The sequence below is a fragment of the Nycticebus coucang genome, chromosome 10 (assembly GCF_027406575.1).
Source record: "Nycticebus coucang isolate mNycCou1 chromosome 10, mNycCou1.pri, whole genome shotgun sequence".
NCBI classification, from domain to species: domain Eukaryota; kingdom Metazoa; phylum Chordata; class Mammalia; order Primates; family Lorisidae; genus Nycticebus; species Nycticebus coucang.
The window spans coordinates 21465833-21488135 of NC_069789.1; the positions used below are offsets into that span (position 1 = coordinate 21465833).

A 22303-nucleotide genomic window follows, 5' to 3' on the forward strand; every position below is an offset into this window, starting at 1 on the left:
TCAAGCAGGTCATGATAACCTCACAGGGGAAGGGCCTTCCCTACACCCATAGATAAGGAGCAGCCCCATTTCTGATGACAAAAGGACACAAAAGGTCTTACGATTTCCCTCATTTTATCACCCTCAGCCCACCCAGATTGGTCCTATCATATTTCTGCACAACTTTTCAGTCTTCATTAACTCTGTCATAAAAACAAGTGGGTTAGCCACTTTTTAGGGTCTTTATTTCCTTACAAAGCCTCCTGTCTCACATAAAACTTACATTAAATAAATTGGTACATTTTTTTCTTGTTAATCTATTTTGTTGTTGTTATTTTTTCAGAGGCTCCAGCCCATGAACCTAAGATGGGTCTAAGGAAAAGATACTTTTCCTCCCCTATTTGCTACTGTTATGCAAAAATTATCATTCACCAATTAACCTGTATTATTCTCCTTTTTAAAAAATAAACTTTCTGGCTGGGCACGGGGGCTCACGCCTGTAATCCTAGCACTCTGGGTAGCTGAGGTGAGAGAATCCCTTCACTCAGCAGTTCAAGACCAGTCTGAGCAAGAGTGAGAACCCCGTCTCTACTAAAATAGAAAAACTAGCCTGGTGTTGTGGTGGGCGCTTGTAGTCCCAGCTACTTGGGAGGCTGAGACAGGAGGGTCACTTGAGCCCAAGAGTTTGAGGCTGCTGGGAGCTATGACGCCACAGCACTCTACCAAGGGTGACAGAATGAAATTGTCTCAAATAAAAAAAAGAAAAAAAAAATATTTCCCATAGCATTTATCTTAGAGTCATCAGGAAACCTGTCTTACTCTCTCTCCTAGACTGTAAATCTCTTAAAATAATAATGGAGCAAAATGGACTAAAGAAATTTTTATTTTAAAACTTCTTTTTGGGAGTGGATCATGGCATAAATAAGTTCAGATATGGAGTGTTTTACTGTAGGATCTGTGTGTACATTTTAGTCATATTTGTTATAAATACTTGTAGATTTGTTGTAATGTACACAGAGAATTACAGCTGGTAGGGAAATCCAAAATCAATCTAATTTTACCTCTTAATTTTAAAGTTAAGAAAACAAAGAGGTTAAATTTCTTTCTTTTTTTTTTTTGGAGACAGAGTCTCAAGCTGTGGCCTTGGGTAGAGTGCTGTGGCATCACAGCTCAGAGCAACCTCTAATTCCTGGGCTCAAGCGATTCTCCTGCCTCCATCTCCCAGGTAGCTGGGACCACAGGCGCCCACCACAATGCGCGGCTATTTTTTGGTCGTAGCCATCATTGTTGTTTGGCAGGCCCGGGCTGGATTCGAACCCGCCAGCTCAGGTGTATGTGGCTGGTGCTTTAGCAGCTTGAGCCACGGGCGCTGAGCCGAGGTTAAATTTCTTATGCAGTGGATTAGCAGGTAATCTGTCGTACTTGGCTCCTAGGCAGTACCAGGAAATAGCTTTCTCCTCAGAATTTGCTTCTTTACCTCCTGCTTCATGAGGAGTTTCCCTTTAGAGGCCTCATTCAGACTCTACCACCACATCCAGACAGAAACATCCACCCTACTTACTCTTAACCCTACTCAGCCTATTTGGGTCTTATTTACCTTTTCATTCCAGAGTCGAACAAAATAAATGTTTCTTGAACAGATATATATGTATATATATATATATCCCCCCCCCCCCCAATACAGAATCTCAAGCTGTCGCCCTGGGTAGAGTGCTGTGGCATTACAGCTCACAGGAATCTCAAACTCTTGGGCTTAAGTGATTCTCTTGCCTCAGCCTCCCAAGTAGCTGGGACCATAGGCACCTGCCACAACGCCCGGCTATTTCTTTTGTTGTTGTTGCAATTGTCATTGTTTTAGCAGGCCTGGGTGGGGTTCGAACCCACCAGCCTCCCTGTATGTGGCCAGCACCCTAACCACTGAGCAAAGGCCCCACCAAGATAATTTTTTTTTAATTTAGTCTGCTTAACAATATCAAAAAGTATGTATGAAAGTACAACAATTCTACTTCTAGGAATTTATCTTAAGGAAATGAAGATGTATATAAAGAAAAAAACCTCAGGAAATGAAGATGTATATAAAGAAAAAACCTCAGGAATATTCATTTTAAAAGCAAAAAAATCCTAAATAAATATCTGAAAATAGAGAACTGGTTAAATAACACTTTAGAATACAGGTTGAGTATCCCTTATCCGAAATGCTGTACTAGAAGTGTTTCTGATTTTTGAGTTTTCTGGATTTGGGAATTTTTGGATTATATACTTACCAGGGCAGCCTCCCGATGAAAACCTGAAATCAGAAACACTCCCATGAGCCTTTCCTTTTGGCATCACGTCCTTGTTCAGAAAGTTTCTGATTTAGGAGCATTTTGGGTTTTGCATTTTGCGTTTCTGGATTGGGGATGCTCAACCTGTAGGAAGCTGTCATTAAAAACCATGTAGAATGATCTAATGATTCGAATAAGTTTAAGACTACCTTGTTGAAGGAGAGACAAAGGTTGCCAAATAGTATTAGTATTATTGTTATATAAATGGAATGACATATTTGTATAGAAGAAAGTCTGAAAGGTGGTTTCAATATTTATCTCTGGATGGTGATATCAAAGTTGATTTTTTTAATTTCTTCCTTTTCCTAGACGATATTTTATATGTTTTTCTAACAAGGAGCAAGTACTTTTTCTGAAGTAAAGAAAAATAATGCCATTTAAAACTATAACATGTATGTAGAATAGTGCACTAAAAAGAGTTCTCATAGCAAGGTTGACTGTTCTCCTTGGAAAGGCGTGCTTCCAAGGTCAGCCTGTGGCTGGTGTCTGGGAACCTGGATTTCAGAAGAGTTCCCACCGTTCCCTGACTGATAAGAGTGACTTCTGCCTAAGCTATACATACAAATGCTGGGGTTTATGCTGAACACCTGCTCTTCTTTTGAGAGCCTGGAACTTCAGTACGTGCAAAGCACAGGGTGCCGACATAAATAGCCCCAGGAGAAAGCCGGGCCCCAGGTTTCTGACATCTTTGGGATTCACCAGGAGGAAACTCTGGGAAGTCTGTGCCTGGCTTTTCCCAGACTTTGCCCCTAGGTCCTGTGTATTATTCACCGTAATAAACCTGAGCTGCTGAATCCTTAAGTCTGCCTCGTGAGTCACCAAACCTGGGTGGTTTTGGAGAACCACTGACATAGACAGTACTTTTTTTTTTTTTTGAGACAGAGTCTCACTTTGTCGTCCTTGGTAGAGTGCCGAGGCGTCACAGCTCACAGCAACCTCAAACTCTTTGGGATTAAATGATTCTCTTGCCTCAGCCTCCCAAGTAGCTGGGATTACAGGTGCCCACTACCATGCCCAGCTATTTTCTTTGTTGTAGTCATCATTGTTGTTTGGCAGGCCCGGGCTAGGTTTGAACCTACCAGCTCCTGTGTATGTGACTGGTGCCCTAGCTGCTGAGCTATAGGTGCCAAGCCTCGTAGTAACTTATTTTTAAAGAGACAAAATATAAAATCTGAAAAATATTGGGCAACATTTTGATGTTATTGCCAACTCTCTTTGATAACTTGGGTATTTAAAGGAATTGTCTAAGAGCTAACCTTAAAATATTCAGATTCTATCTTATAAAAATGTAGGTTATTTTAAAAGAGTCACTTACGGCAGGATGAAAAACATTGATGGCTTGAACAGAAGCTTTCCCCTTTTGCTTGTACCCAAACACTAAGTCAATCCACTGACAGATGTTCTGAGACACGTAGTCAGACTCTAGAGCCTGCCGATGGATGAGGATAAAAAGACGAGGGTCGTTGCGTGCCCACGGGGGGAGGTTGACATGATTGACGCGCTCCCCATTCTGCCGCACACCAAAATCAAAACCTAAAGGTGAAGGTTAATGTTAATCTTTCCAAAAGCACATTTCCTTTGACCCACAGAGCAGCTCTTAAGAATTCAAGTGAACAGCTGGTTGTCTCTACAACCAGGGAAAAAAAAATAGCAAAGAGGATTTACCTTTTAAATAAGAAAAATCATTGCTCATTACTTACTTATTTATTAGTAGGGCTACATAAATTAATCTTATCCTAATTAAACTTGAGAGCTTTTCTACTATTTCTTAACATATTGAAGGTAAAGCAGAAAGCCACTGCCTAGTCAATCAAATATTCCCACTTATCAAATCTTCAAACACAAGTGCTTCAATATCTAGTCATCCATAAACCTGATTAAAATCAAGCAAAGGCTTTGTATAAACATTTCTGAATTATCACTATTAATAGTGTAATAAATTCAAGATTATTTATATTTATTATACATTAGTATTTTGTAGGTTAAGAACTTAACTAATATAAAGTATACATTTCCTAGAATGAATTGTCACAGTCTGTTAATTTTATGGTAGGTATGTAGGTCGAACCCTCCTGTAGACACACAGAATAAGAGGGTTCTTCTGTGATGTGAATGAGCCAATATCTAATTGTCTCATTAGTCTACTAGAATAAACAAAAATATCACAAGTGTTTATTTCAAAAAATTGTCCTAAAAGAAATGTTACCTTTGAATAGGAATGATTTGCCATACTACATTTTATGGTGTACTAAAGACCATAATAGAATGAAAATGAAAAAGGATCTTTTAAAAGCTATGTAAGTTCCATATAAAAATAAAGGTACTATCTATTTTTTGATCTTGTGAAAAAAGAAGTATCTTCAGCAAACTGGAAGTATTTTGAAATGACATGAAGTGGAATATAAATCAAGGACTTACACAAAATTAACATGGGGTGGGGGCGGGGCATCTTGAAAAACTCAGTAGTCATTGTTTAGAGCACCAGGACTGATGTAAGACCGACTGGACGGGCGAAGGACCTGCAGAATTCTCTGTGCGCAGTTTCGGGATAGGCAGTAGCAGAAACTTGTCCATTTAACCACCAGTAAAGGAGGCACCTAAGGGTTAGGCTGGGGAAGGGCTGGGCAGTAGGGGGTTTCTACAAACTAAATCATCTCCAACTTTCAGGTGTTCTGGGGACATTTCACAGAGGCAGATATTCCTCACCCAGAGCAGGTCACTGAGATATAGTGAGAGGCCAAGAAGAATGTTGATAGGAAAGGATATGATATATGCTGCAGAAATGGTATTTTCCAAAAATGGCTACATTTCCTGTCGTGCATACTTTTCCAGAACCTTGCTGCTCCCCATCACCTGGCAAATCTCCTTCCTTTTAAATCTGGGCAGGTTCTTGTGATTTCCTCATTGAATAGAGTGCAGTGGAAGTGACGCTGTGTGATTGTCGTGGCTCGGGGTGGGGGGAAAGCCAGGGAGCTTCGCTTGTCTCTGTCCGGACCCTCACCTGAGAACTGAGTTGCCAGGTAAGCTATCCAGGCAGCCACGCGGCGAGGAAGCCCCACCTAGCCTATCTGGGTAGACCGAGTGGAAAAGCACTGATACTGCACGGAGGAGAGCAGCGTCTGCCGGCTGCCTGCCGCCCCATCTCCTGCCTGTTCCAGCTCCAGCCAATCTGAATGCAAACACATGAGAGACCTTGGGCCGTAACCACCTGACTGAGCTGTTCTTGAATTTCTGACCTACAAAAACTACATATAATACATTTATTATTGTTTTAAGCCACTAAGTGTTGGGAGTTAGTTTGTTAAATAGCCACAGACACTATCCATTATTTTCATAGACAGTGAAACTACGCAGTAAATCTGAGTCTCAAATCGAAAGCCACAAGGTAAATTCCCTAAATTGCTGATATTTGACGGAGGCATTGCTCGCTTGGGCAACGCTATAGAACATATTCTGGGGTAACCAGCTGTATGGATTTATTAATGATTCTCAAAAAACCCCAAGAGGCTAGTTATTATAAAACAAAATGCTAAAGTAATTTGCTCAACACCAACTCTCCTAAAGATTTAATTCTAAATTTGAATATGTTCCTAAGGGCCACATAAAAATATGGAACTAAGCAATATAGAAAAATGACAAAAAGACACCCCTTAAAGTGTTAAATGATCTTCTGTTTAAGAACAGGTAAAGTTGGCCAAGATTATTGGTAATTCACATCACAGAATATTTGTTTTTGTTCTAGTATTCCTTTTAGTGCTTAGTTCTGATTAGAGTAGTTTATGTTTATTTCTGTCATTCTTCATAAAATAACTGAGATTATGGTTTACATTTGCTTTTAATAAATTCATACTTATTTTTAATGAATATATTTCAACCTTCATATTAAAATAAAGCAATTTCTATAACAAAATTAAAACATGTTTATAATTTTAATAGCTAACACTCTTTCAAATACATTTAGTCCCATAAAATACTTAATATCCTCAAGCTCATTTGAAAATAAACTTATATACTTGATAAATATAGGAATTTCTTTTATTTGAGGCTTCAAATTTTAGAACTTAAGAAAGCTATTTTATTTTTGGAAAATTATAAAATAACAACAAACCCTCAGAAATACAAATTAGAAATAATTTATTGCTATACCTTCACGGTTGACTAAGAACTCTGGAAGATAGAAAAACTCTGGGATAAGCTCTTTCACATCAGTCATAGATTCAAAAGATGAGAGGCGCCAAGTTGTGTTTGTAGAATGAAAAGTTCTGTCTGGAATGTCAAAACTTTGATCTATAAAGAAACACAAATAATACAATTAAGACACAAAGACTTAATTTTATTTGAGGCCTGTTATAATTAATTTACTTTTGCTACTTCAGAAAGATTAAGATGCACATTTTGTGCAATCTGTGTAACTTGGTTTCTTGTGCCCTCAATGAATCCCCAACAATAAAAAAAATTAAAAAATTAAAAAAAATAAATAAAAATATGGAAGATGAAAAAATATTCATAAAAAATTTAAAAAGATATGCATTTTGTTTGCTCATAGTTTAAAAGATGTTATTCATATTCTTGAAAATAAATATTTCTATAAATAATTTGCTATATTACACTATTTTTCATTTGTATTATGCTTTCATAATATGTATAACTAGATGAATTCATATCGCTTATTTGTTTAGCTGATTACCTTCTGTCTACCCAAGTAGATTGAAAGTTCCACAAAAGCAGGGGCTGGGGGTGGGGTTGGGGGGTCACCCACACCTAGCACATGGGTACTCAATAAAAAATGATTTATTTATTGAATGAATGAATAATGAAGAGGAAAATTAAAGTTCAAGTATGTAAATAGATTTTTCTTCATCAGGAAACAAAACAATTCCTTCATTTCTAACTGTTAAGACTTATTTTTCCTCCTTTTCTTTTTTGGGTATCTGTAGCACATACTGGACATTGCTCTTCAGATGTCCTGACTCTGAGCTAGACATTCTAACTCCCTATGAAGGAAAATAAAACTGAACATAGTCACTCTTTAAACATTTTTTTCTAGTGTAAACTATTAATAATCAAATTAAGAATTTAATTTGGACTCTCTTTTCTATCAACAATGATCAGACTTTCTTAGAAACCATGTTTCATAACCTAAAACTCTTCTGAATTTGCTGAAATTTGAACACATCCTTTAAATTGGAGACTATCACAAAGTAATCTCAGCCTCAAGCAAAGCACAATTCCAAAAAGACATAAGTTTCTTCTCTGAGTCTTAATTGCTGCGCTGAACAACATTTTCTGTTACTTTCATCACTTTTTCATCTATTAAGTTGATTAGAATTGGCTGACCACTAAATAAAATCTAGGAAAAAATATGGTTCATAATATTTATTTTTCTCCGAAAGTAAGAGGGGCCATTTAAAAAAATACTAACTCACTTAGAAAAAGTTATCAATCTCAATTTCAGAAAAATTAAGGCAATTCCTTAAGGCTATTATATTGGGGTCACAATGTCTAGAGCTGAGACTAAGAAACTGTGGAACAAGAGAAGCGCACTCAGGTTCTGCTCAGATTTTTAAGATTCTCTGTAGCTTCCTAAACTTTTTTTAAAAAGTATTGCTATAAATTCCTCTGATCTAGAATATGCATATAGTAAACCAGTGGTTCTCAACCAGCAGCCCTTTGACCCTCCAGGCATTATTTGACAATGTCTGGAAACATTTTTAATTTTCGCAACTGGGATGGGGGTGGTGGTGGTGTCACTGGCATTAGTGGGGAGAGGCCAGGATGCTGCTAAACATCCTGCAGTGCACAGGGAAGCCCCCAAGACGAAGGGTCTACAGCATGAATGGCAACAGTGCCAAGGCTGAGAATCGCAGTACTAACCTGGCAAGTCAAGATATAAATCCAAAAGCCAACGATGAGATAAAAATGAATGGGGATTGAGGGTTTTAAATATATACATTCATAAATACACAATGAAGAAAACATAATATTACCATATGAGCATGTTTATAAGAGTACTATGTGAAAAATATTGATATATTTTAGTTGATTGTGAGTTTTTAGATTGTTAGGATACATTAAAAGAAATATAGTCTTGGAGGAAGGCAACAGTTCTGTCAAACACTGCAGTGGTCCCAAACCACATCTGAAATATCCTTTTTTATTCTGCCTGCCATTTTTTAATAAGGGCAGTCACAAAAACCCATTCAGAAAGATCTTCAGAACAGTGACAGGCTTGGAAACCATAGTAAACAAAAATTGTTTATAAACATTAGTTTTTAAAACTCTTTCTTTTTTTTTTTTTTTTTTTGTGGTTTTTGGCCGGGGCTGGGTTTGAACCCGCCACCTCCAGCATATGGGACTGGCGCCCTACTCCTTGAGGCACAGGCGCAGCCCTTAAAACTCTTTCTTAAGTGTAACTGTCCTACTCATTTTTTGGTATTCCTTGCTAAAGCTGGGGGAGGACCACATGCATAGAAGGCTCTCCACCTAATGTCAAATTAACCAAGGATAATTAACCAGGGGAAAAATAAGACTAAGAGGGAAAAGAGGTGAAGGCTGACAACCTTCAAATATTTGAACAGCTGTCATGTGGAACATTTCTTCTGTTTACCTACAGAGGGACAAATACAAGAAAGGCCCTTTTGTAGACCAAATCCATTCTTCCAAGAGGTCATATATAAGTAAAAATATAAAGAAGTTCATAATGGGTTGAGTGAATGAATGGATAATGATTCCACAAAGGATTCTGAGCACCATGAGAAACCTATAGACCTAATATTGCCGTTCTCATTAGAAACTAACAGGTGAACATATCCGTATTTGCACACAAGTCAGGAAATTCACTCCTAAGTCATCTAGGCCTGCAGCCTGCTATTTAAAATGCTAAAGTAGAAGATTATTAACTAGAAAGCTACTACAGTGAAGGTGCCAGTGTAGCTCTCCTAATAGACATAGAGGTTACAATGAACTATAATAACGTACTCTCCTATGATAAACTATGATAACGTATTCCCTAATAATAAACTATAATAATGTACCTGTGTACAAATAATATACATAGGCTCCAAATGTTACTTACAAGATTTGAAATAATTATTAGGTTGGATGTCTTTAAAAGTGAGTTCAATATACTTTAAAAGATTAAATTTTATGGTTTATGAGTTACATTTTACTTTTTAAAAAGTGAATTGCATTTTTATAAACACAGACATGCTTAATATGAAGCTAAAAATTGAGACATTAGTAAGATGACTACGTTTTGGTGAAGGAATAAATAGACTTCTTCTTCCTGTGGGGTTTGATTAGTCTCAATAATTCTTAAAAAGCCAATTTTTTTTTCTTCTGATGATCCAGCACGACTTTGCAGGTGGCTATAAAAGCAATCCTTACCTTGATAGGCTAAAAACATCTTAGTGAAAGGAGGCATCCTAACCAGGAAGTGAAGCACGGTGCCGCTGTTGGAATAGTGGGAGCCGTAGTGATAGGGCTGCACAGGAGGCATGGGGTCATCTTCCCTGGCTCCTTTGCGATACTCTTCCTCCAAGTACTGAAGGAAACAGTGAAATTGGAAAGAATGTATGACTGTGGGCTCCAGGCACTGCTAGGAAAGCATCGCGTTGTTTTTTCCTCCGTCCTTCTCTCCCACCCCTTTGATACCATTCTCCACCACCTGGATGCCCTCCCACTTGGGCCTGGAGGCCGCAGCCTCCTTGAGTGCCTGGGAGCCTCCTCTTTGTGCCCCACCGTGAACAGAACACCAGAGAAGCATCTCACATTTTGCACCTGCACTTTCTCATTCCTTCGTGGGAAACCTACCTGTTCTGCATCCTCACTCCCAGCACCTGCCTCCCAAGCAATGGCTCACAATGTCTAAGCTGATCAAGCACTCACAATGTGAGAGCTGCTTTGATCCCTAGAGACATTTGCATTTTAAAAAAGAGTTTCAAGATGTAATGCTATGTTATGTGGAGAAGTGCTTCTCTAGAATTGGAAACACAATAGAAATGTAAAATCTGTGCCACATATTGGTATTAATATTATACTTTATGGCTGTTTTGTGGCATAATTGCAAAGAGATAAAAAAAGGAATATGATGGGTTTTCACTACTCCTATCTTCCCATCATAAAGCAGGAAGCTCATCTAAACATTTACTGTCACTAGTCCCAAATCCCAGAGCTTCTGTCTGGCTCTGATAACAGAATCAGGGGCAGTGAATTTTCATGAGTCACTTCTTGATTCCCACAGCAAAGTTCCATTTCCGACTGCTAAAAGAATTAAATTCTGACAGTCATAAAATGCCGAGAAGGATGTTTCTGGAACTGTGACATAAAATAATGTGAATATGAGAAAACTGCTTCAGTGCTCCTGTCTTGATACTGTTGTGAAGAATGCAATGTGTGGTAGCTATTGAGTTTTTTTTTTTTAATTTCCAATAGAATTCTATTGATACTAATTTCATAGAAAGAATTAATTAATTTCTATTTAAAAATGTTAAGATCTGGCAAATTTGTTTAGCAAACCAATACATAACTTCTTGAAACATGGCTAATGGCTATAGTACGTGATAAATATATTAATATTGTCATATACATCATTCTAGGGATATGAACAGCAGATCCCTGGATTTGGGACTTTTATAAGGGATAAAACGTATAATTTGAATAAAAAATGAATTATTAGTTTTCAATTTATGCTAAAATAAATGTATTCTTTTCTGGGCAAGTGTTTTCAGAGAATTAAGACAGAAGATGATATTTAATTTCACATAATGATCTCTAGTTATCTGTCAATTGAAGTGTAAGAAAGCAAATAACACTAAAAATTTAAAATTAGGTAAAATACAAGTCTATAAGCAAAGCTCCATTTTTCATTTATCAAAGTATGAGTAAAAGCTACCTTGTATGTGTCCACATAACGATCTTCTTTTTCCTTATACTGCACAGCTATAGGCTTAGAGAGATTCCTGCAAAGGATAAAAAAAATGAAATATTTTGACATTGTCAAGATTACGCTGCCTACATGTGCAGCCTGTGAGTAAATATACAATCCAAAGATGCTCAGCATTTAGTTTACTGCTTATGCATGTTGCTTTGCAACTAACAGTCACCATTCAAAATTACAATTTCATGAACTAGTAAGGAAGATTCATACTAGTCTTACTTGCTGACTTGCAAGTAACATAAACAAGAAGAGGCAGAGCCCTGCTATCCCTCCTCGCCTTACTTCTGTAGTTTCCTCTGTAATTGTAACAGATGCTGCCTGTGGAAGCTGAGTCCTCCATACCCTGAAATTCTTGTCCCCACTGCTGACTCTACATCCAGTTAGATGGAGTGCGCAGAGTGAAGGAAAGAAGTTATAATCATAGGAGCATGCTATGTCATTATTAGCCTCGTTAGTAAAAACTGAAGGAACAACACATGCTTAAAACGACCAGTGGAGATTGGGAGGGTGCTGCTGTCTCATTAGGAGACACCGAGGGACAGCACTGGGCACAGTGGACAATGAGTGCACGGCCATGAAGGTGTCAGCGTCACCACGGGTGACGGCACTGGGCACAGTGGACCGTGAGTGCACGTCCATGAAGGTGTCAGCATCAGCACCAGTGACAGCACTGGGCACAGTGGACCGTGAGTGCACATCCATGAAGGTGTCGGCGTCAGCACCGGTGACGGCACTGGGCACAGTGGACCGTGAGTGCACGTCCACGAAGGTGTCAGCATCAGCCCCGGTGATGGCACTGGGCACAGTGGACCAAGAGTGCACGTCCATGAAGGTGTCAGCATCAGCACCAGTGACAGCACTGGGCACAGTGGACCGTGAGTGCACGTCCACGAAGGTGTCAGCGTCAGCACCAGTGACGGCACTGGGCACAGTGGACCGTGAGTGCACGTCCACGAAGGTGTCAGCATCAGCCCCGGTGACGGCACTGGGCACAGTGGACCAAGAGTGCATGTCCATGAAGGTGTCAGCGTCAGCACCAGTGACAGCACTGGGCACAGTGGACCGTAAGTGCACGTCCACGAAGGTGTCAGCGTCAGCACCGGTGACAGCACTGGGCACAGTGGACCATGAGTGCACGTCCATGAAGGTGTCAGCGTCAGCACTGGTGACAGCACTGGGCACAATGGACCATGAGTGCACGTCCATGAAGGTGTCAGCGTCAGCACCAGTGACAGCACTGGGCACAGTGGACCGTAAGTGCACGTCCACGAAGGTGTCAGCGTCAGCACCGGTGACAGCACTGGGCACAGTGGACCATGAGTGCACGTCCATGAAGGTGTCAGCGTCAGCACCGGTGACAGCACTGGGCACAGTGGACCATGAGTGCACGTCCATGAAGGTCGTCAGCGTCAGCACCGGTGACAGCACTGGGTACAGTGGACCATGAGTGCACGTCCATGAAGGTGTCAGCGTCAGCACCGGTGACAGCACTGGGCACAGTGGACCATGAGTGCAAGTCCATGAAGGTGTCAGCGTCAGCACTGGTGACAGCACTGGGTACAGTGGACCATGAGTGCACGTCCATGAAGGCGTCAGCGTCAGCACTGGGCACAGTGGACCGTGAGTGCACGTTCATGAAGGTGTCAGCATCAGCACTGGCATCCAGAGTGAACTCACCCAACACAACACCATTCCTCGAGGCAAGAAAACTCAAGGAATGAATCCTCACTCTTGAAAGCTACAGAATCAAGTGATGTCCCTGTGTGCACTTGAAAGAACAAGAGAAAGAAATCTGACAAGGAAAGGCAGGCTCTTCTGGCTGAGGAACCATCTGGTCTGACACAGAGATCGGACGCCTGGATTTCAACTAGACCAATAGCAAGATTGGCCCACATTTCCATAAGTAACCAGGTCTACTGAGCTACATGTTGATACATGCATTTTTTTGACCAATTATTATTTCCTGGGGATACTAAAATTAGTGATATCAAATGTAATAATTTTGTTTTTGAGACTTTTAATCATAAAAACTTTGTTAAAAAATACAAATAGTTTTATAGAATAGATACAAATCAACAACTAAAAAAAGAAAAAAAATTTGTTTTTTGAGGGAAGGTCTTACTCTGTTGCCTGGGCTGCAGTGAGTGCAGTGGTCAGCCCATATAAGCCTCCAACTCCTGGGCTTAAGGGATCCTCCTGCCTCAACCTCCTGAGTACTGGGACAGGCATGTACCGCCATGCCTGCTAGCTTTTTTATTTTTTATAGAGATGGGGGTCTCACTATTTCCCAGGCTGGTTTCGAGCTCCTGGGCTCAAGTGATCCTCCTGTGTTATTCTCCCAAAGTGTTAGGAGTAAACCATTGTGCCCCACTAAGAAATCATGTTTAAGATCCTTTCTTGTCATTTTTTATAGTGTAAAAGATTTTTTTTTTGGATACAGTTATGTTCATGATTATGGTTGAAAAATCAGAAATTATAGTTGAGCAAAAAGAATACACTAAAAATCAGCCACAGGATTATCACTCCAGGCAAAACATTTCGGTATATACTTGCCCAGACATTCTTCTGCTCATCTGTGTGAGCAGATTCACCTATTAAATAAAAAGAACATTTTTCCATGCCTAAAATACACACTACTACAATATTATTTAATGGCTGCAACATATAATTTATTCAGACCTAGTGCTGAGGACTTAAATTTTGGCTGCTTTGAGAAATGACATGAGAAGATTTTGGCTAAATCTTCAGATGCAGAGTTGGCACCATTATAAGCAATAAACCAGATGAATATTGCCCCTGCCCTCAAGAAACTTACTTCTAGTGGAAACCCTTCGAGTAGAGCACACATCCCTCAAGTATTTCCCAAGAAAAAATTCCTGGAAGCTAAATTGCTAAAACAGAGTATACGTATTTTAAGAATTCTTTGGATGTATGATTATCAAATTATTTTCTAGAAAGACTTTATCTATTTAAACCAGCAGTATATAAAAGAGTTAAATATCAGCCGGTGTAGTGGCTCACTCTGGGAGGCCAAGGTGGGAGGACTCCTTGAGGCCAGGAATTCAAGACCAGTCTAAGCAAGAGGGAGACTCCATTTCTACAAAAAAAAAAAAAAGAAAGAAAGAAAAATTAGCTGGGCATGGTGGTGGGCACCTTTAGTCCCATCCACTCAGGAGGCTGAGGCAGTAGGATCATTTGAGCCCAGGAGCTGGAAATTGCAGTGAGCTATGATGATGCCACTGCACTCTAGCCTAAATGTTTTAAATAGAAATAATATGCCATTGCTCTTTTGTAAACTGACATATGTATTAAACTGTAAAGTTAATTCAAGAAAAGCAGAGGAAATGCTGAATTGTTCCTTTAACTGCCAAATTTCAAAGTGAAGAATTGGTGTCTTCAAATGGGACCAATGGTTTTTGTTTTTCTTTGTTTTTTTGCCTTTAAAAAAGTATCACTATGACCTTATGTATCTTTTTATTTCAAGTGAATTATTTTAATTAATTTCATCGTTATTCTTTTTATTCATAGATTATCCTATGTTTGTCAGTGAGTCCTTTTGATGAGACTATATCAGTTTCTTTGATTTCCAACACAACACAATATTCTAGGTTTACCTTGTATAATTTTTTCTAATAAATGTAGAAGAAATGAGAGAATAGGAAATCACCATTTTGCAAACCCCTACTGAAATAATTGATTCACATTATAATCATCAATGTAATCATATAATCATCAAAGCATTAGGTACTATTTCAGTGAGAGTCTGAACCTACAAGTCACCTTGAGCAAAATTAGAGTGGAATATGATAGCCCTCCTGATATAATGCAAAATAAAGTTCACATCAGCACCTATAAAGGATTCTTGCCCCTAAAATGTTGAACCTGAATCTAAGCAAGACTTTGAAACTGATTTCTAGTCTCTAGGAGACTAGAGGAATAAACTAAATAATGTTACATGAACAATCAGAAAATACAGAACGGGACATCCTACAGGATCAATGACTTAGCTTTTTCAAGTCAATGAAATAAGAAAAAATACAGACACAAAAAGAATGGCTGTTCTAGACATATGTTTATAGAGATACAGCAACCAGAGGTGACAACAGGCCTAATTCAAGCAAGTCAATTATAAAAAGACATTTTTGAGATAATCAGGGGACATTTGAAAATGGACTGGACATTAAAAGATATCATGGAATTATTGTTAATTTTCTTAGATGTGATAATGACACTGTCATGTAAGAAAATGTCCTTTTTTAAAAAGAGATGCATGCTGTATAAAACAGAGGGGACATAACAAGTTGTCCCCCTATATAAAGAGGAAAAAGTAGATGATATAAGTCTGGTAAAAAAATCTTCATAATTCATAATGGGGTGATGGGTATATGGGGGTTCATTATATATTCATTCTATTTTGTGAATGCTTGAAATTTTTCATAAAAACTTTAATAAAATAAATATAACATATGGATGGATGAACTCAATGTCTTTACTTACCTGTAGATTGATGGATCATTGAGGTCAAGTGTCTCACTGACATAGTCAGCAAGTATAAACGGGAACACTGGATACTGCATGAGGTCATTGAAGGATCGGCCAGCATGTTTGTTTAAGTGGGTCAAATATTCAAAATTAGTAATTTGCCCTGTGTACCATAAATTTGTCAGAGCGGTGATATTACCATATTCCAGAAGATTAGGGAGGTTATTTGTGAGAATACTGTGGTACACATCATCACGAACCTACAGGGAAGGAGAAAAAGCCAACCACGTATTAGTTTTAGGCTTGTTGGTACTTTTCTCTGAAGAACCCAGGATGCTACAAACATGTTAGCGATGTAAAGTCTTCCAAGAAAATACTTTTTCCCCAGTTAATTTTACTGAAATTCAAATCCAGGTCCCTCAAAGGTTGGGCTCTTAACTACTATATTTTGCTGCTGGAGAAATCTGTCAATAAGAAACTTGAAAGAAAATGTTTGTATGGAAAAGTCACTTACATACAGATACCATAAAATTAAGAAAAAAGAAAGGCTTTTTTCCTAAATAAATGCAACATGGTGTAGTAGAAAGAACATGGCCTTCGGGAATTAGATACATCTGATCTGTTTCCCTGCTAAGCCCTTTGTGCTGCCATTACCACAGGTATAATATGGGAGTGATAATACTTACCTCACGAGAACTAAATAAAATATCCCATGAAAATAGGATATTTGATTGTCACTACTGACTGAAAACACATATAAACTCTGTTTTATAGAGTCACAAAACTTCTCACAGAAAAAGGGTATTGATTCTTCCAATACAATTAAATGATAATTGCTAATAAGTGGAAAAAAAATAGATGAGCCAAGCCTTAGCTAAAAACAGATTTGAAATATATAAGCAGGTATATGCTTTGGGCACAAGAAGAACAGCCACAAATGTGGATAATGAGAGACAGAACTAAAGGTAAATGACAAAAAAAGAGGAAACGCAGCTGAGTCATGGACTAGGGAGGACCACAGGGTGCTTCACAAGCAGCTCGGTCGTGGACCAGGGAGGACCATGGTTGCTTCACAAGCTAAATCTGCAGCCTGGAACTGAAGCTGCCAATGCTGACACTAAGGTCCAAGGAAGGAATTTATGACAGACTGTAAGTCAAACTCTGGAAGGAAACAGAAGCATTGATCCCTTCATTCAACAAATACACATTGAACTCCTACATACTAGTAGTGTTCAGGGTGTTGAAGAAATAGTAACTTAACAAAGCAAAATCTTGACATTCTGTTGGGGGACAGGAAGACAATGCTGGAGGCTAGTCCTCCGATAGAGAAAAACAGAGCAAAGCAAAGGAGGTAAGGATGTTTAGAGGGATGGGGTAGGGAGAGGGTGTCACTAGGGGACATTTGAGCAAGGACCCTAGAAAAAGTAAGGCAAAGAGACATTTGAATTTCTAAGGGCAAAAATAATCAAGGCAGCAGTAAATGCAAAGGCTCTGCAGCTTTGGTGTTCCTGACATATTCAAGGAAGAGAAAGTCACCATGGATAGAGTAGTGACAATGCAGGGGAGACGGCAGAAGATGAGGTCAGAGAGGTGACAGGCACCAGATTATTCAGATCATTATTAGGTTATTGGAAGGACTTCAACTTTAACTGAGTGATGCGGCAATGAGTGGAACGTTCAGAGCAGAGGAACACTATAATCCAACACACTTCAGCTGCTATGTTGAGGACAGCCTCAAGCGCAGCAAGACACTTTCTATAAAGAAAGCAAAGAAATAGTAGCTGACGGGACTGGCAGTCAAGACATGGTTTGTCAAAAATGGACTCTAGAGGTGGAGCAAGATGGCGGCTGAGTAACAGCTTCCCTGCAACTGGGCACAGTGAGTCTGGGGAGATAAGACTACAGGCATCTCTGGCTGGTGGGAACTGCCTACAATCATCCCTTTGAGGATACAGGGAGTCAGCAAGGGACTTCTGGACCCCAAGAGGAGGACAAAAACAGTGGAAAATTGGCAAGTGGTTGCGTGTGTTCAATTGACCTAATCCCACCAGCAGCTATAAGTACAAGCAGCAGTGAGACTGCAAACCAGAAAGGCCTTACTTGTGAACTGTTTCAGTGTTCTTGGACTTGGTACTCAGTTGAACTGCCTTGGGGAGAGCTTGAGCAGGAGTGCAGAGAACTTTGGGCATTGTCTGGGGCCCCAGACTGAGCCGCTGAGCCAGACGGAGCTAATAGTGTTCGGCTATGGGCTGCAAGGAGCCATTGTGAGAGAACTGCCCCGGCAAGCTCCACCCTCAGAGTCGCAGAGCAAGGATAGGGTGGGAGCTAGTAACCTAGTGACTGAGCAGCGTAAAGGCGGAGACTGAGCTGCCTTACGGCCTTAACCCCCAGAGGCAGAGTGAGAATGGTTTTGGCACACTGGAGCCTCAGGCTATTGCCCTGGGTAGAGTGCCGTGGTCATAGCTCATAGCAACCTCAAACTCCTGGGCTTGGCACTGCCCGGCCCTCCATAAGAGATGCGCCAAGACCCCCGACCCACGACCCACCAGACCTCCGCATGCCCTGACCAGGAGTTCCTGCTGGAACCGCACAACCCCGCATCCTCCCTCATATACCCTCCCTGCCTCCGCACCAGCCCACTCGTCTGGCCAGGGATGCTGGTAGCTGCGTGCCCTCTGGAGCCCTCCCTGCCTCTGTGCAGAGCCCTTCTCCTGGCCAGAGATTGCTGGAGCCTTGGGCTCTCTGTGCCAAAGTCACTGGGCACCAGGCACTCCCAGAACTGTGCACACTACCTCCTACCCTGTTGCTGGATCCCGGTGTGTCACACTCTGGAGCAGCTTCCACAACCAGAACTCTCTGGCTGGGGCAGCCTCAGAGGAACTACACAGGGTCACTCCCTACAAAGATCCAGCAACAATGGACTGATCCCGCTGGGGTCTAACCTGGGAGAGACAGCTCCCCAACTCTGAGGACGGCCACAGGCAACAGTGAAAAACAATCATGAGGCAAAATCAACAGAAAAACTCTGGCCATATGAATAATCAGAGTAGATCAACTCCCCCAAGGATCAATGGGGCAAACACAGCACAAGATCCCATGCACAAACAAATACCTGAGATGTCAGAAATCGAATTCAGAATCTGGATAGCAAATAAGATAGAATCAGAATTCCAAACAGTAAACCAAAAGATATCTCAAGAATTCAATGAATTCAAAGACCAAATGACCAAAGATTTGACAAGAAGTTGCAGCCCTCAAAGATCTGAGAAACACAGCAGAATCCCTCAGTAAGAGAATGGAGCAAGCAGAATAAAGGATTTCTGACATTGAAGACAAAGCTTTTGAACACTCCCAAACTCTCAAAGAGGAAGAGAAATGGAGGGCAAAAACAGATCTCTCTCTCAGAGAGCTCTGGGATAATTTGAAGAAAACCAATATTCGTCTTATAGGGATCCCTGAAAGCGATGAAGTGGCTTCACAAGGTACAGAGTTTCTTCTTCATGAGATTATGAAGGAGAACTTTCTAGACATGCCAAGAGATTCTGAAATTCAGATATCAGACGGTTTCAGAACTCCAACATGACTCAACTCAAATAAGACATCCCCCAGACACATCATAATCAATTTCACAAAAGTTAATATGAAGGAGAAAATTCTGAAAGCAGCCAGATGAAAGAAAACCATCACCTACAAGGGGAAGAATATTAGAATAACTGCAGATCTCTCTGCTGAAACCTTTCAAGCTGGAAGAGGATGGTTATTGACTTTTAATCTCCTAAAACAAAATAATGTTCAACCCAGGATCCTGTACCCAGCTAAACTGAGCTTCATTTATGATGGAGAAATTAAATACTTCAATAACATTCACATGTTGAAGAAATTTGCCATAACTAAACCAGCTCTCCAGGATATTCTCAGACCTATCCTCCATGAAGACCAGCATAATCCTCCACCACAAAAGTAAACCGACCCAGAAAATTTTGATCAAATTCCAACTTCCACAGTTGCAATAGGATTAAAAATGTCCAATGGAGTCTCAAAAGGCTTATCAATATTCTCAATTAATGTGAATGGTTTAAATTGTCCTCTAAAGAGGCACAGGTTGGCTAACTGGATACAAAAACTCAAGCCAGACATCTACTGCATCCAAGAATCGCATCTTACATTAAAAGACAGATATAGACTCAAGGTGAAGGGATGGTCATCTATATTCCAGGCAAAAGGAAAGCAGAAAAAAGCAGGTGTTGCAATCCTATTCGCAGACGCAATAGGCTTTAAACCAACCGAAATAAGGAAGGATAACAATGGACTCTTCATGTTTGTTAAAGGTAATACTCAATCTGATGAGATTTCAATTATTAATATGTATGCACCCAACCAGAGCACACCTCAATTTATAAGAGAAACTCTAACAGACATGAGCAACTTGATTTCCTCAAGTTCCATAGTAGTTGGAGATTTTAACACCCCTTTAGCAGTGCTGGATAGATCCTCCAAAAAGAAGCTAAGCAAAAAAATTTTAGATTTAAACTTAACCATTCAACATCTGGACTTAACAGACATCTACAGAACATTTCACACCAACAAAACTGAATACACATTCTCCTCATCAGCCCATGGAACATACTTCAAAATCGACCACATCCTAGACCCCAAATCTAACCTCAGCAAATTTTAAAAAATAGAAAATATTTCTTGCATCTTCTCAGACCATCATGGAATAAAAGTCGAACTCAATAACAACAGGAACCTGCATACCCATACAAAAACATGGAAGCTAAACAACCTTATGCTGAAGGATAGATGGGTTATAGACGAGATTAAGAAGGAAATCACCCAATTTTTGGAACAAAACAACAATCAAGACACGAATTATCACAACCTCTGGGATATTGCAAAGGCAATCCTAAGAGGGAAATTTATAGCATTGGAAGCCTTCCTCAAGAAAACAGAAAGAGAGGAAGTTAATAACTTAATGGGACATCTCAAGCAACTGAAGAAGGAAGAACACTCCAACCCCAAACCCAGCAGAAGAAAAGAAATAACCAAAATCAGAGCAGAATTAAATGAAATTGAAAACAAAAGAATTATACAACAGATCAATAAATCCAAAAGTTGGTTTTTAAAAAGATCAATAAAATAGATAAACCTTTGGCCAACCTAACAAGGATAAAAAGAGTAAAATCTCTAATTTCATCAATCAGAAATGGTAATGATGAAATAACAAGAGACCCCTCAGAAATTCAAAAAATCCTTAACGAATACTACAAGAAACTCTACTCTCAGAAATATGAAAATCTGAAAGAAATCAACCAATACCTGGAAGTATGCCACCTACCAAGACTTAGCCAGAATGAAGTGGAAATGTTGAACAGGCCTATATCAAGTTCTGAAATAGCATCAACTATACAAAATCTCCCTAAAAAGAAAAGCCCAGGACCACATGGCTTTACGTCAGAATTCTACCAAACCTTTAAAGAAGAACTAGTACCTATATTACTAAACCTCTTCCAAAATGTCTCAGGCTACAAAATCAACAACCATAAATCTGTAGCCTTTATATATACCAACAATAACCAAGCCAAAAAAACAGTCAAGGACTATATTCCTTTCACAGTAGTGCCAAAGAAGATGAACTATTTGGGAGTATACCTAACAAAGGACGTGAAAGATCTCTACAAAGAGAACTATGAAATTTTAAGAAAAGCAACAGCTGAAGATGTTAACAAATGGAAAAACATACCATGCTCATGGCTGGGAAGAATCAACATTCTTAAAATGTCTATACTACCCAAAGCAATATATAATTTTAATGCAATTTCTATTAAAGCTCCATTGTCATATTTTAAAGATCTTGAAAAAATAATACCTTGTTTTATATGGAATCAGAAAAAACCTCGCATAGCCAAAACATTACTCAGCAACAAAAACACAGCAGGAGGAATCAAGCTACCAGACCTCAGACTGTACTATAAATCGATAGTGATCAAAACAGGATGGTACCGAGAAGTAGATGTCTGGAACAGAATAGAGAACCAAGAGATGAATCCAGCTACTTAACTGTTATTTGATCTTTGACAAGCCAATTAAAAACATTCAGTGGGGAAAAGATTCCCTATTTAACAAATGGTGCTGGGTGAACTGGCTGGCAACCTGTAGAAGATTGAAACTGGACCCACACCTTTCACCATTAACTAAGATAGACTCTCACTGGATAAAAGATTTAAACTTAAGACATGAAACTATAAAAATACTTGAAGACAGTGCAGGGAAAACTCTTGAAGGAATCGGCCTGGGTGAATATTTTATGAGGACGACTTCCCAGGCAATTGAAGCAGTATCAAAAATACACTACTGGGACCCGATCAAACTAAAAAGCTTCTGCAAAGCCAGGAACATAGTGAGTAAAGCAAATAGACAGCCCTCAGTATGGGAGAAAATATTTGCAGGTTATACCTCTGATAAAGGTCTAACAACCAGAATCCACAGAGAACTGAAACGTATTAGCAAGAAAAGAACACGTGACTCCATCTCAGGGTGGGCAAGGGACTTGAAGAGACAGATGCACGATCTACAAACA

The 22303-nt window shown here is 39.6% G+C and overlaps 1 protein-coding gene across 9 annotated transcripts in view; it reads right to left on the reverse strand.

Annotated features, from left to right (window-relative positions):
* LYST (lysosomal trafficking regulator) overlaps window positions 1–22303 on the reverse strand; it is a 205892-nt gene that overhangs the window by 41272 nt on the left and 142317 nt on the right. For all 9 annotated transcript variants that reach the window (XM_053605218.1, XM_053605216.1, XM_053605215.1 and 6 more), the window contains 5 exons: window positions 15739–15983; window positions 11197–11263; window positions 9690–9846; window positions 6450–6590; window positions 3619–3836 (listed from right to left, as the gene is read on the reverse strand). In XM_053605218.1, coding sequence (XP_053461193.1) covers window positions 3619–3836; window positions 6450–6590; window positions 9690–9846; window positions 11197–11263; window positions 15739–15983 — 828 coding nt within the window. The remainder of the gene's footprint in view (window positions 1–3618; window positions 3837–6449; window positions 6591–9689; window positions 9847–11196; window positions 11264–15738; window positions 15984–22303) is intronic.